Source organism: Protomyctophum bolini, assembly GCF_963924005.1.
Source record: "Protomyctophum bolini genome assembly, chromosome: 19".
Taxonomy (NCBI): domain Eukaryota; kingdom Metazoa; phylum Chordata; class Actinopteri; order Myctophiformes; family Myctophidae; genus Protomyctophum; species Protomyctophum bolini.
Window position 1 is genome coordinate 15,791,280 of NC_137880.1, and position 15,998 is coordinate 15,807,277.

General features: G+C 42.4%; 2 protein-coding genes across 5 annotated transcripts in view; both read right to left on the reverse strand.

The window, feature by feature from the left end:
* The window catches only part of ankrd6b (ankyrin repeat domain 6b), a 54,616-nt gene that overhangs the window by 27,940 nt on the left and 10,678 nt on the right, over nt 1–15,998 (reverse strand). For all 4 annotated transcript variants that reach the window (XM_080791658.1, XM_080791659.1, XM_080791657.1 and 1 more), the window contains exon 2: nt 7,875–8,308. In XM_080791658.1, the coding sequence (XP_080647784.1) occupies nt 7,875–8,000 (126 nt within the window). In that variant the 5' untranslated portion in view covers nt 8,001–8,308. The remainder of the gene's footprint in view (nt 1–7,874; nt 8,309–15,998) is intronic.
* LOC308334810 (E3 ubiquitin/ISG15 ligase TRIM25-like) overlaps nt 1–15,998 on the reverse strand; it is a 38,514-nt gene that overhangs the window by 3,663 nt on the left and 18,853 nt on the right. The window lies entirely within an intron of this gene.

The following is a 15,998-nucleotide window of genomic DNA, read 5'->3' on the forward strand; positions in this document are numbered from 1 at the left end:
AGGCTATGCCCTCCAGATTACAATTCTCCTTGACAGGATTAGCATGAAGTGCTCTGAGCACATCCTGACATCCTGAACGTCATATCCAAGTTAATGGACTCTACTTAACTAAATAAAAGGAGACTGGTGAAGCAGGATGTCAGCGTGCATAGCATCCCCTGAAACATGAAACGGCATTCCTGTCCGGATTGAGACAATCGCCGCTAAGCCAGTGTAAATACTCTTTAGTTACGCATCAAGTATATATTCCCACAAACATGGAGCACAAGACCCAGGGCCATTACACTGGCGGTTCTCAAAGTGTGGTCCGGGGACACCCAGGGACAGGGGTCCTCGAAATGTTAATAGAATAACTAAACCAAGTGTGTCAGCTTCAAAATCTGTTTAACCAATTTAACCCTATTTATACTTTGGCTATTTGACAATAGACAATCTAAGTCACAATGTGCCATTATGCACCGTGTGATGAACATGTTGTTACTTTTTTGTAGTGTGGCTATTTTTGAACATTTTGTAAAGCATTCTCTCACACATAAAACATTCTCTTATGTGAATCCCTGGCACAAAGTATTTTCAGATGGGGGGTCTGTGGCCAAATACATATTAATTTGAGGGTGCTTGATGTGATACTGTTAGAACCTTGTGTATAAGCTCAGTGAAGGAAGGCGTTGGTGTTTGTGGGTGCGGCTCTGCCTGGCATTCATGTGGATCCCGGGTTGAGTTACACAGGGCCTGTGTTGGACGACTGCCAGTTGCCAGTGGAAAAAGTACTTGCATGTTTTACTTCAGTAAATGCATCAATACTGCAATATGCGACATCCCCAATCCCAGCGTATCCCCAATCCCATTGTTTGCATCTGACGTATCTTTGTGTTGCCTAATCTGCGATGAAGATATTTGACACCTCTCAATGAACACGTCACAAATTGTGGCTTTTAATAGTTGTAATCAATGCATGCAGCACAGTGCAGTGTGCAACATAAAAGAAAAGAAAGTCTGCACACTGGTTAAATATGCTCTGCTGTTGTCCAGAGCGCATTCAGCACAATAAAACACAGCAGACATAATTAACTAGTGTGCAGACCTTTCTGGGGCCTTTCTGGGGAGTTTGCATGTTCTCCCCTAGAGTCTAGGGTAGGTACGTAGGTACTGTACTACCGTAGGTAGGTACCCTCACAAAAAACATGCAGTAATCCTGGTCTCTAAACTGCCTCCCCCTGGCCAGCCGGGGCGCCTGATGGAGGGGAAAAGGAACTGGTTGGAATAACGTGTTCCTTCCCCACTGAAACTCCCCACTGTCAGGTGAAAATAGCGGCTTGGACAATCATTCAATCATTTAAGGGAGCATGAGGTCAGTCCGTTGCTCTCCCCAGATTGGGGAGTGTAGAGACACTGGGTGAAAAAATGGGTTACAAAATTGTGGGATAAAAATATTAGACAAAACAAAAACAGTGTGCAGACTTTATTTTACTGTATTGCAGAATGTGAATTGGTTTAATAGTTTCTCCTGCTTTATAATGATTCCCTTTTTTAGCCTGATTTATACAAGGCGGTGTAAGTCATGTTTTTTGTTAAAACAACTATATTCTTATAGTAATCACTAATCAATGCTAAAGTGTGTTCAGAAACAGGGGTCTACCCGTCTCTACAGCATTTTAGTAAACAGAAAATAAAATTTCAGATCAGGATACCAATATCATCCAATCAGGAGCGAGAACTCATTCAGAATTCAGGAACAAATTAAATTTCAAGTGATGAAACAAAACAATAAGCAGTTGAACTGGAACACTGTAAATTGAACCTGATGGGCTCTCTCTCTCCTGACAGGATGAAACTGGTGTGGTGGCCCGGAAATGTGTTTTCTGTTTACTAAAGAGACAGGGAAACGCCTGCTATTGAACAAACGTTTTAACAAAAAACTATTTGTTTAATTTAACCAAACAAATGTCACATAGAACACCTTTAAAATAGCCAAGCTTCTGCTATCGCTATAGCTTCAGCTTCTGCTACCTTCAGCAACTGCATGCTAGTTTCAGCTATCCTGCTACCCTAATAGAAAGGGGTGCATGAGCACCTGGCCGTTCATTCGTGCTCTATCTCCGACCAAGCCACACTTCCACCACACATCTCTCTATGCAAAATAAAACCTGCACACTCCCACAAAAGACATAGACTACATTGCATTCGCCAAAAATGTCTTATTTACTGTTTAAATATTACTTTTCTGAAACACGCTATTCTTGCTCAACCTCAACAGCCTACGTCAGAATCGTCATGTTGGCGTCTACTACGCCAACTACGTTCACTTAATGGGGCCAGTCCTTCACAGTGACACACGCGTTACATCAACCACGCGACCGGGATGGTTTCTACCTCTCAATGTCGCCTACTCTACACTGCCATCCCAAGTCCCCTCCCCCTTTCACTGCTCCTGTGTGTGACCTGTGAACTACTCTCTGACTGCACTGTGGCTTGATTTATATGTGCGAGGTGGAAATGTAATGCACATAAATTAATTATAGGTCCAGCAAGCAAATCATGATTGTCTGTTTGTGCTCAATAGGTCACCATCACATTCCGATTTTAGGTGTTGTGTTTTTTATGACATTTATTTTGGCCAGTAGTTTCATATCTATCCTTTTCCCTTTCACCAACACAGACCATGCTAACGGTGTTAGCGCGTTAGCATCACACAGCTTACAGCGTCAGTGTTGCATGAATACTTTCAACCATGACAATGCCGACTACTTTTGCTACACACACTTCCCAAGGATTATGGAGATGTCTTTATTTATTTTTTAAGGTTGAGAAATGAAATAATTATGGTCGTTTCTAATCTCAGCATTTCACAAGAGAAAGACGTGGATGCCTTTCGCTGCTGTTGCCATGTCTCATAGAAACAAGTAAATAGGTCTATAAAAATAATCCCAAAACAAGCGCATATAACAGGGGTCTGTAACCTATTTTAAATGAAGTGCCATGTTTTCATTTTCTAGATAGTCAGTCAGCCACAAGCTCACATCACAACAATAATCCATGTAATAATCACAATAACAATACTAATAATAATAATAATAATAATAATAATAACAATAAACTTCTTTGTAAACTCACTCATTTACAAACAAGCTCACATCAGAACAATAATGCATGTAATAATAATAACAATAATAATAATAATCATTATAAGAAAAACAACAATAACAACACTAACAACAGTACAGTACAGTACAGTAAAGACGTACAGTAAAGTACAGTACAGAGGACAACATTACAGTACAGTGCAATACTAAGGAGTGCAGTACAGTATCCTGCTACCCTAATAGACAGGGGTACATAAGCACAGTGGCCGTTTATCCAACAGCTTTCTCCGACCGAACCACACTTTTACCACACATCTCTATATGCAAAATAAATTCGGCACACTCCCAGAATACATATAGGCTACATTTAATTGAAAGAAATGTCTTAATTACTCTATAAATATTGTTTTACATCACCACACGATCCCATGGGACAACTTTCTGTGACGTCAAAATCGTCATGTTTGCCAAACTCTCCACCAGCACAGAGCCTCCTCCCCCTTTCACTGCTCCTCTGTGCTGTGTGTGACCGACCCACTGTACCGGACGGTCATAGCAGCCGCTGAGCCGCCTGTAGAAACCCCTCTCCTCTCCAAGCAGCAGCCCACATAACCGTGAGACCGCAGTGAGAACGCTATGGCATTGCAAGAAGCTAAGGCTTCGCTGCTAAGCTAACACAACACCAGCCATGGTGGTGGTGATGTTAGCTTAGCTTAGCGTAGCGTAGCTTGCTGCTGCTTGGCTGTTCAACTTCACTTCATCTCTGCCTATAATTTCTTATTGTTACCCTGACACCGGAGCTGCAAAAACAGACAGATCTACAAGCTCTACAATCTCAACTATCAAACTCCAGCTATAGTCCCACTCCTCTGAACTCCAGGCTGCATGAACAGTGCTCGAGCGCTCAGTTTTCTGCCCCCTCAATGTCGCACATCTTGCGCATTCACTTCAACTTAAATGGCTCTTCTGCACAGCGCAGCAGTAGCTTTGCTTTGCGCTTGCGTTAGTCAAAACTAAAAGCGAGTTACAGTGAGACGAGCATGTCGACCGTAGCAATGAATGGAGAGACCTTTTTGGAATGATTAAATCCATTATTGGCCTGGAGAAAGTTACAGCCGCTCCGCCTCCTCCTCCTCCCTGGCACGGTACAATTAGCCATGTGCTATATGACGTTTTGTTTACCCTGCGACAGGGACTGAGAGAAGGAAACAATGTCTTAATAAAATAAAACATTAAATACCATGTTTGGGTTTATTCAACTAAGGTACTGTTACCATAGGCGTGGTGTGACTGACCAATGTTTTGTTTTTTAACTGACATACATTCCACCATAGCAAGGTATGGTAAGGTATTATGTGTTGGGGCCTTTGAAGATTGTTGTTTACACTGGATTAAGGAATTATATGCCGTATGGTATATATATAATATAACATTACATTTACCACGTTAACTGTTCCTGGTGCCACATTGTTTAATGGCATGAAACAATACTCTTAAAAAAAAAAAAGAACGCCATCCATTGCCTTAATGACTAACTTACCATATTGTGCTGAATATAAGACTATTTATTTTGTTATCGGGGACGGGGACTAGACTAATTGAATTTCAATGTACTTTTTTCACTAATTAGTCTTTAAAAATGGGGGTCATCTTATTATTGGAGTGGTCTATAATCGGCACAATGCGGTATTAAAAAAAAAAAAAAAAAAAACAGGAGCGGGATGGGAGTGGGAGTCATCTCGAGTGGGAGCGGGATGGGATCAGGAGTCATTCTACAGGAGTGGGACAGGACAGGAATTTTATTTTTACATTGGTCCAGGATTGGGACAGGACAGGATTTTTTCTGTGGGAGTGGGACACGACAGGAGTGGAAATCCACTCCCGTGTCAGTCTCTAATCACAGCATGTTCCATGCGTGTGCTTCTCAGCTTCTCCAAACATTTGCCTGTGCGTGCTTCTGTGCGTGCTTAATCATTTGCACGCCCGTGCATCGTTTGTTCTTTCTGTGCTTTTCCCAAATCACATCGTGTGTGTGTGTGTGTGTGTGTGTGTGTGTGTGTGTGTGTGTGTGTGTGTAAACATTTGCCTGTGCGTGCTTAATCGCTTGCACGCCCGTGCATCGTTTGTTCTTTCAGTGCTTTTCCCAAATCACATCCTGTGTGTGTGTGTGTGTGGCGCGTCGCCCTCCAGCTGCAATTGCGAGTGTGCGCAGATTTGAACCCAAACTCACGCACTATCCATGCACATTATTAATACTCGCCTATATTTACTACATCGCCCTGTGTGTGTGTGTGTGTGTGTCGCTGTCGCGTCGCCCTCCAGCCGCAATTATTACTCGCCTATATAACAACACTTTCACCCAGTATGAAGCTAAATGTGGAAGCCGTGTGTGTCACACCAAAACTGGTGACCTATACAATCCTGTAACGCCGTGCATTCTGTGCTTGCGTGCGCATTTCCCAAATCTCAGTGATTTATCACACTACTGAGTTTAAAAACACAGCTGAAACATGAAGTGGAATCTTTTGTTTGTGTAAAAAAAAAAGGGAATATCAACAAAACATATCTGTTTATTGTACACAATGCAATATTGAATGCAATGATATGGTGTGTCCTGTAAGCCCATGTGGGCTGGGCGCCTTTGGTGCATGACACAAAAATAAAGAAATCTATCTATCTATTCAGGCCCATTCAATTAATCTATCACTACATTAGTTGCCTGTTCAAACTAAACTACACTTTATGAAATCATTGTTGCAGCCTACACACATATATTCAGGCCCATTCAGAACACATTTCCCAAATCTCAGTGATTTATCCACACATCGCCAGCTGCAACTGCGAGTGTGCGCTGTGTGCAGGGCACACTACTGAGTTTAAAAACACAGCTGAAACATGAAGTGGAGTCTGTCACCTCCCGCTATTTCTTTCTTCCCATATTGCGCTGCAACGACACTGGGATGAGGCCCCCGAAGGGGGCCGAAATTCTAGTCTGCTAAATAGATCTTCTATTTTCAGCTTTTGTCTGTATTTCGCTTTACCTGCCTACAGGACAGCTTCTCAGACACATGCCATGATGATGTGATAGTTTCACAGTAGATTTCCCCCAAAACAACCTCTTCATCACTCTTCCAAAGCAAAGGAATGTTTCAGCCCAGTCTGTGTGAGGGAATTAAGCCTTTATGGTGGCCTGCTGCCAAAACCAAGGCCAGAAGTGAAACCCACCGGAATGGAACAGAGCCAGATGGAATATTATTTTACCTGCTAAAATGTAATAACAGGTGCATTCTATATGCAACAGTAGTGGCCAGCAATTAAACCGTTGACTCATCCGTCTGTCTGACTATCCTTATGTCTGTCTAGGAAAAAAATAAAAAAAAATATATATATATATACAGTATATAGAGCACAATATATATATATATATATATATATATATATATATATATATTAACTGTAAAATATAGAACATTCAGTGAAAATGGATAACTTTATCTAAATGACCAGCTTTACAAGCTCACATTGCAATGCGTTGTAACTTGTAAGCTATATAATCCTTATTTCCACTATCTGACGTAAACAAAGTATAGGATTTAAGTGATTAAACAGTAGTTTTTTGTAAACTACAAAGAACGAGCGAGCATCACACTGGGGTATGTAAAGATAAGGAGTGAGGAGATCAGAGGGATCGACCCACATTCTAGCATTGCTGCTTCAGGTTCAGTCTTAGGTTACGTTGCAACTGCACCATATGACTTCACATTGTGCGCATCTGGACATGAATATAAGATAAGATAAGACAAACCATTACCACATTGTTGTCTCCACCAGGCGATAGCTGGCGAAGAATATGTTGTGCGTGCGTGTGTGTGCTGTGTGTGTCTGTATGGCCGTCCTTACGTCTGTTACCAGCTAATCTCCGGCACCGTTGGATAACCTAATAATAAACTGCAATAACCTGCCTGACTTGGCGGAGACCTGTGCTCCGAGGAGCACTTTTTGCTCTCATTGAATATTTTTAGAACATTTTCACCTATAATGACATGTATGCACAAAATGGGGGCGTCAGGTTGAAAGTGCTTAATATCAATTACACTTTAGATTTTCTACCCAATATGAAACAAACAGATGTAGGCTGGCAGCAGTGTGGCCTGTGCAGCCAGCTGTGTAATAGTGACACAGCTGACTTTTAGCTGTTGGCCAGATGGAATGCACTGACAAAGCCTTTCTCACACAAGTGACACACACACACACACACACACACGCACACACACACAGCCTGGAACAGCGAAAGAATCCCCCTGTGGCCCAGGTGCGGGACTCCAGGGCCACAAACAGTCCCTTTCATCTCACCCTCCATAAACATGTCAACTCTAAATGGTCCATTGCCCAAACATGTGAATGTGATGTAACTATCTCCTCTGCCATTTAAGGCGAGTGTCCTTGTAGGAACCTGGCTTGGACATGAGAGTTGAAGTGGGTTAGAACTAGGGGTGTGAATAGTTAATCGTTTAATCGATCGTTAAAAAATTCTTCAATTAAACTTAACAGTTAACAATTAATGAAAAGGTCTGTGGTTCTATCATTGGGCGGTTTTCTGTGAATGTAATGCTCTCTGTGCACGCATGGCGGAAGAACGCACATGTGTGCCGGTTAAAAATACTCCCCCCCCAACCAGTACAGTGGGCATGTCATTGATTATAGGCTACTGTAATGATCTACTTCTAGATCGGCTATCGGTATTTTTAACTATTTGTCGTACGCCACAACTCAGTGTATTATTCCACTCACCTTGGTGACGGCTACTTTGGCTCCCTTGTTGATGAGCTGCACCACGTTGTCGGCATGGCCCTTGTGCGAGGCTATGAGGAGGCGCTCGGAGAGTGCGAGGACCGCCGCCGCATCCTGCTGGCTCATGAAGCACGTGCAAGGGTGACGCTTTACGCTGTCTCCAGACACGCTGCGTGACCGCCACCAGATGTTTGGAGGGCGGAAGAGGAGAGGGGAGGGAGGGAGGGAGGGGGAGGCTATGAGGGAGCTCCTCCGTCCGTCGACCCTCTTAACTCATGATGAAGACTTTCAGGCAGGAGAGGTGCCCAACGCGGAGACCCTTGAAGATGGAGACGATCAGAGAGTGAGACTCCTGCCGCTGATCAGAGTGCTGCAGTTAGAATGTCCAAAAAACGCCGCCCAGGAGTCCTCCTCCCCTTCATCCTCTCGGCGGCCTGGAAGAGAACAGGAAGCACATGGAATGATAACATGTCCGCACGTGTTCCTCCTGGTAGCCTGGCAAACAGGAAAGCATGGGGGGGACGAGCATTGTGAACCCAGTTTCTAATAACAGCCCATTTGGAGAATGGTTACCAACGGCTACGGGACGGAAATGCTGCCTTTGGGGAATGCATGATGATGGTGAAAGGAAAGCCCAAGAAAAGGCCTTTGCCATTGGGCAAAATGGATGTTAAATTACACTACGCAAGTGGTGAAAGATCAGTGACCACAAACTGAGAGATAAAGTGATTGTAACATTACATTTAATATCACACCAGGGCGAAGACATAAATGGAAAAAATATGTTCCAATGGATCCAATGTAGTTTACTAAGTTTAGTCACAAGTTATTGTTAATTCTTTTGATTTGGGAAATATTTATAAAACCCACAGACACACTTAACCGCTCTCTACCTAGCGTCCCTATTTTAAGCATTGTCAATGTCATAGGCGCACAAGCTGCATCTGCTATTTTGGTTACTTTTTCACGACACTGTCATTCAACAACATTGATTTATGGGGTGGGGGGGGGGATTAATGTGGAGATAAAATATTTCTGCCCAAGTCTGTACTTTTGCCGATAATCCTCAACCATGACGCTGCGTCCCCACATAAACCTGACAACCACTTTATAGCCATTTCGTGACAGGCTCCCTAAGCATCTGCATCAGAACTATTTTATGAACACTAAATCTGTGCACGGTCTTGTCTGGTACCATCTGTGGTAGAGACAGAACGACATCGGTGTTGGCAATTAAGCGGCAGGTGTGTTTCGATTATTTTAACCACTTTCAATCTGGTGTCGCTATTTTGGGCATGTCATTATAATAGGTGAAGATTTTCAAAACCGTTCAGTGGTTTTCTTCAAAGATTTCCCAAAAATCGCAGATCTACAAGCTCACAAATGTGTCGCATCTTTGAATTTATGATTTTTGATCAACTTTATTCACTTCACTTTATTCATGTCAAAACATCGGTAATCAGTAGGACTGAAAACGTGATCGGGTCAGCACAAAATCACTGACATCATCATTGGGGCTCTTTTTTTTTGCTACATACAGCCAGCAGAGGCAGTGAGAGAGTGACAGTCTGCCCAACGATGACAGCGTCCTAAATACCTCGTGAACACAATCCTAACCACACGCTGCACCACACACACTTGTGCGGTTTTGTTGTGTAAATGTTGGGCTCTAACCGCAGGGCAAGAAGGAGAGTGACTCACAGGAAGAAACTGCCACCGGTTGTCTCATCTCTCCTCTCATCATCATTAAAAACCATTAACATGCCAAGCTGACGGACATCTCCTGTCTTCAGTGGAAATCATTAGCGCACTTACTCATGTTCTCGTGTCGTGGGTTGGGATTTGTTTTGTTTTACTCTTAACATGTAGTCCCGAACAAGTGCCTGGTGAAATTGGCCCTAACCCAAAAATATAGCGACTGTAACTGGGTGTTACAAGTGTTCTGTGTAAATAACTTATTATGATATCAACTTTCATCATCCATTTCATTGGATCCTCTGGCTCTTGGCTCTGACAGGACCCTCTCTTTAGTTTGTGGTGGCGTGTGAATTTGTAACACCACTTGCAGCTAGCTGTGCTCCTGGGCTTATGGCTGTTTACAGTATACTGTATGACTGTAGTCAAGTTCTAATTAACAACAGTTAACCACTTAAGCCCTTGAACCCTAGCATCCTAATCTGGGCAAAGTGGGCATGTCATAATAGCCTGCTATAGGGTGAAAATTGGCAGCTTTTCTGCTAAAAATAGACGATCTATAATCTCACAACATCTACAATCACGATGATGCTTTGTGCTTGTAGGACGGATATTTTCAGCAAAAAGATATGGTGAAGAGGGAAAAAAGGAGGAGGCAAGTAGATCCTTAGTCAACAAAGTATATAGGGTTTAAGTGGTTAGGCCCTATTTTATACTTTATACACATTGTCAGCTTCGGTCATTTTGGAATGCCTAAAATGAGGACACAAGGTCACAAAAGAACTTGAGCCTGTGAAAGGTCACCTCTAGCATAGCATTGATATGAAGGCCTGGGACCCTTGCCGTGCACAATGCTATTGACAAAATCAAATATCACTACTTGACCAAAAAAACTGATGATGTCACAATGTTTTCAGGGTGACTAATGTGTTTTTATGCATGGAAAAATGCGTGGCTATGATGACCATGATGACCAAATGTGTAGGGGTTGTTCTTTTCAACCAGCTACAGCTTAGCAGTTCTGTTGTTCGTCTCTCTTGCATTTGAATATTGCCCCCTCGGCACATATAGCATTCCTATGTGCCATGAAATGGGGTCCCCTCTTTTGTGACCCTTCGTGAGGTTTCTTCCTTTCTTTTCCCGTCAAGAGTTTTTCCTTGCCTGCCCTGATCGAGGGCATGGCGGGTGTTGTTCGTTTCCTTTGTTAATTGTCAGCCCTTTGAGACTGTAACAGTGATTAAGGGCTAGCTATACAAATAGTTTATTTCAGTTGAAGTATTTTATGAACATTTTATCACTTTACTGTAATGTAGCCCTTAAGACCAGGAAAAGACAACATTTGAGCTATGTCACGACAATAACCAAATTCCCACACAAGTTTTATATCGCAATGTTGATGTTGTTTTGATAGTGGTTCTCAAAATCATTTCAAGGCCTCCCATAAGTTTGAGAGTGTACAAATGTACACTCTCAAATGACCCCACATGAGGGACCGCTGCTCTCGAATTCAAAATCCAATACTGGTGGCATTTCACTGTATCTAACAAGACTTAACCACGTGTCTTAAACCCTAAATACTTTGTTGACGTAGCATACTCCAGGGGTCTGTATTTGGCCCGCCTCCGTTTGTTTTGCATTGTGGGCTTGTAGATCTGCAATATTTCACCAAATGTTCACCTATTTCCGGCAAATGGATAGAGTTCATGCGGATAAAGGTTGAACAAAAACTGCCTTTGTAAAAACCTGGTTCTTCTCTTGAGGGCAAGAGGAGTGCGTCGGGTATAGAATATCATAAATATTTTCAGTCTGGTACGTCTCCTTTTCATCGTCCACCGGCATAGTCTCTGAGGCACACGGTGACTGTTTTATGATATGTACATAAAACAGAGACGCTGCCAGCAAGTCTCGACATGACTTACTATATAATAGAAGTAGCTCTAATATGTGTTATTTATGCTGTCGGTACAGCCAATCATTTGGGCATATAGAGTGCTGAGCCTTTTGACTTTTGCAGTGTATGTATACAGCGAGTGAATTACATTTTATGATCCATCCATGTGGTGTTTATTGCCCTATTAAATGCCAAACCGCGTCTTGGGTAATCCCTGCCATGCTCCGACTCCTCCACACACACAAGCAAAACAGTAGTGCGCTGTAGCTAGAACAAAGGCAGCCACATTTGCTTCAGAAGACACGCGGCGCTTTCATACTTGAGTTATGGCATAATCTTTTAGACTCCTCTACCAATGCACACAGATTCACAGAATGGCTTCACAGAGCTCTTTGAAGACCTGACTGAAAAAAGGAAAATATCCTATCTAGCAGCTATAGATCAAGGGTTTGTTGATAAGACTTCAAAACATGTAGCCTACATCTACATTACACACCGCGACACTCTCTGTGCATATGTTGCACAGAGAGTAGCCAAGACGTCTCTGCAAATTTGTGATGTCATACAGAGATGTTGTGATATTGTGACTATTGCTAATCCAGTCAGTATATTATTATCAGTATATTACACACACACACACACACACACACACACACACACACACACACACACACACACACACACACACACACACACACACACGTGTAGATGCAATTGCAGTTCTCACAGTCTTGCCCTTCCAATACTTGGCCTCAAATAAATTAACCAGATTAATGTTGCCGTACAATGGCATGCAGGCTCCCATTAATGCTGCAGTTCCGCACAGGTACCCCTAATCCCTGAACTGCTCTTTGGGGCTTAAACATGGTTGGACCCGTGTCAAAGGTCACTAACTGTTCACTGTCAATTTCCCCTGTCCTCTTCCAGTTTTTGTGAAGAGTGGCAACTTCAACCACTTCCCTACCCTATCTATTTTGTTGTACGTCAATAGCGAAAATAGCTGATCTACAGTACAAGCTTACAACGGGTCACAATGCATTTGCAAAGTGTGTGCCTATTTTAGCCAAATGTTGATCTATTTCCAATGTAGCCAAATGTTGATCTATTTCCGATCTTTCATCTACTTTCGATTTTAGATGTTTGTTTAGTTTCACCTATTATGACATAGGTAAGGACGCTGAGGACTGTATGTTGTTAAGATGAGTCAAATGAAAGGATTCTTTTATTTTTTTCAAACAAGGTTCATGTTTTAGAGAAAATAAAAGATGAGTTAATGTTTAGTTTTTTCATTTGCTGCTTTCTTTCGTTTAACGATTTTAGCTATTTTTGACAGGGGGTGGGGGCATTCGAACACGTGGCTAAATATGTATTTTAAGTTTTACAGCGATTTTTTTATTATTATTTACTATAGTCCTACTAGACCCCAGGAAATTACATCTGGCCACAGTAGTTGTTTTCCGTGTGTCTGAATGAACAACTGACTACTAGGGGGCTGCCATACTGTGTGTCATAGGCAATATGTCAGTTTGTCACCTCCCCCTTCACATTCAATAGATCCTGTGATCTTTTGGGCCAGATATAATTTCATGGGGTCTAGTAGGACTATATGGGGGCAGGGTGGCACAGTTGGTAGTGCTGTCGCCTCACAGCTAGAAGGTCCTGGGTTCGATTCCCGCTGGGGACGCTGTGGGCACTGGCGGCGTGTTCCCTCCTCCGCGTCATCAGTGCCCATACCCAAGGCGGGGGGTTGGCGAAAGGGCCTTTCTGTGTGGAGTTTGCATGTTCTCCCCGTGTCCCCTAGGGTAGATACCCTCACAAAAACATGCAGTAATCCTGGTCTCTAAAACTACCTCCCCCTGGCCAGCCGGGGCGCCTGATGGAGGGGAAAGGAACTGGTCGGAATAACGTGTCCCTTCCACGCGCTACGTCCGGCCGGGGAAATTCCCCTCTGTCAGGTGAAAAGAAGCAGCTTGGACTCCTCATGCATAGAAGGAGGCATGAGGTCAGTCCGCTGCCCCCCCAGGTTGGCAGAGGAAGTGTAGCGTCCAGGATTACATTAGATAATTGGCACTGGGTGAAAAGAAAACTGGGTTACAAAATCGTGGGATAAAAATTAAAAGAAAAAAAAAAAAGAAATTGCATAAAAAACCCTGATATATATACATATTTAGCCAATTGTTCGACTGCCTCCGCCTCCCTGTCAGAAATAGCTAAAATCATTCAAATGAAATAATGCATGCAGCAAATGAAAAAACACTCATCTTTTACTTTCTCTAATAACAACCTAAAACATGAACCTTGGTTGAAAAATACCAAAGTTGTCCTTTAAGACAAGTATAATTCAAATAGGAAAATAAGTATAATTGTACATAAAATGGACTGAAACATGATCTGAAACAATCCTCATGTCAAGTTAAATGCTGTCAAGTGCTTTCTAGGTGATGCTAATAATATAGAGGTGAGTAGGATTTAGCATGGCTTGTACCGAATGTGGCACACACACACACACACACACACACACACACACACACACACACACACACACACACACACACACACACACACACACACGTAACCTGAGACTAGCAGGATTCTGACAGCACTCTTTCCAGAGGATGTGTGCGATGTTGAAAACACTGTCCAGCCCAACTCTGAGGAGGAAGAGGCATGTCTGATCTAATCCCTAGAGACTAATCTACACTGACAGCTATTCTAATGACTGTCCAGTTGTATTCCTGGAAATACAGGAGAAATAGAGGGAGAGAGGAAGACATGATACTACTGATAGGGCTGGGCAATATAGACATTATATCGATATTGTGATATGAGAATAGATATCTGGGACTTTGGATATCGTAATATTTTGACATTTAAGACCTTTTTTATAATGAAAAAATGTGATCTAAAAAGTCACAATGTATAATTGCAATGCAGATAATTTCATATTATCGTCAGACTCACAATATTGATATCGAGGTATTTGACATTGCCCAGCCCTAAGTAGTACTTAAAAGATATCGTTCTCATAATCATTATATTATCTATGGCCAATAGCCCATTCATATACTCCCAGTCAAATGTAGGCCGAAGTCAGAAATCACATGCGTACTACAATATATTGTAGTGAAGTGCCAAAAGAAGGGTGTAATATTTATGTAATTTAAGTCATTTTATTGCACTTGGCATGAATTAGAATTAAATCGGTTCCCTGTAAACGTGTGTTAGTATATAATTATGTCTGTAATACACTGTTGTAAATATGTCTTTCACCAATGTTAACGAGCCACATAGCCCTAACGACTGTACTTGGTGAATACATCGATTCCGAAGTGGTGTGTTGAAGTGCTAGTTCTCGGTGGAATGACAAAACAAACTTTATATATAGCAGTATATAGTATGTCATTAGCACAGACTTGTGAATGATAAGTGAAGGCATTTCATCAGTGGTGTCAACCTTCCGAAAGCGGACCACACATCTTCAGGGGCATTGACCCACTATACTATTTAAGATTCCAAAATTCCCAGTGTGCTAGAACAGCACTGGCTTATGTGCTCCTCATGCTTTTTACAGAGGTCATTTCATTTGGGATGAATAGGGTGCTAATGCGCTGCGGTAACATCTGAATGGCTCCCTCCCGCCACGCTGAAAAATGAATAAGATTAAGTGAGTGAGCGAGCAGGGGGAATCCTCTCCCCCGCCACATTCCTGGGGACTCTCCAAAATGTGTCTGACTCTGACACAGACCCATACCCTGCATGTCTGCCTGGGTTACTATACTTGTGAGGACATTCCACCAGTTGGTGGAAGAAGTAGAACAATATATAGAAATACTCTTTTACAAGTAAAAGGCCTGTGTCCACTTAAAACAAAATCGTAAGGACTCAAATGTTTAAAAAAATATGCATTTTTTTATTATATGAAGTATACATTCGGGCTTATTTGGTTAAATTGTATTTTTTGTAATAATAATCTACCTCAACATTTTACTTAAATGCACGGTTACTTTGCACCACTGCATTCCACTCATTTCCATTCTTGAATTTCCATCCTTGACCCTTAACCACTGCATTACCTAAACCTAATGCTTTCCCAAACTACAATCAGACACAAATTCGAACCCTTAGCAAAGCCAACTAGCCAAGCTAGTTCGCTGAAAGGTGTGCAAGAAGCTACATGATCATGGCAAATCTTCCACATGTTTCTGCCTCCGAGTCCTCACAAGGGTACGAGTGCAAGTCACACAAATACACACACAAGGACTGGCAGGGCAAGGCTCCTCTCATGCAGCTAGGCAACAGGCTTTTGTGCAAACTTTCAGGAACTCGGGACTTGGTTCAAAAACGAGAAATGCCAAACCCCTTGCTTTTCACACAACTTAAAAGGAGAGGAGGCCCCCAGGGACAAACTCATTAACAACGCTGAAAAACAACTTCTCTCATGCAGACACAGGTTTCATATCTATGCGAGTTTATAACTCAGCAGACACTAGGGCTGTGACAGCCCTAGTGAAAGTTTAGTTGGAGATAAATTGTCATAA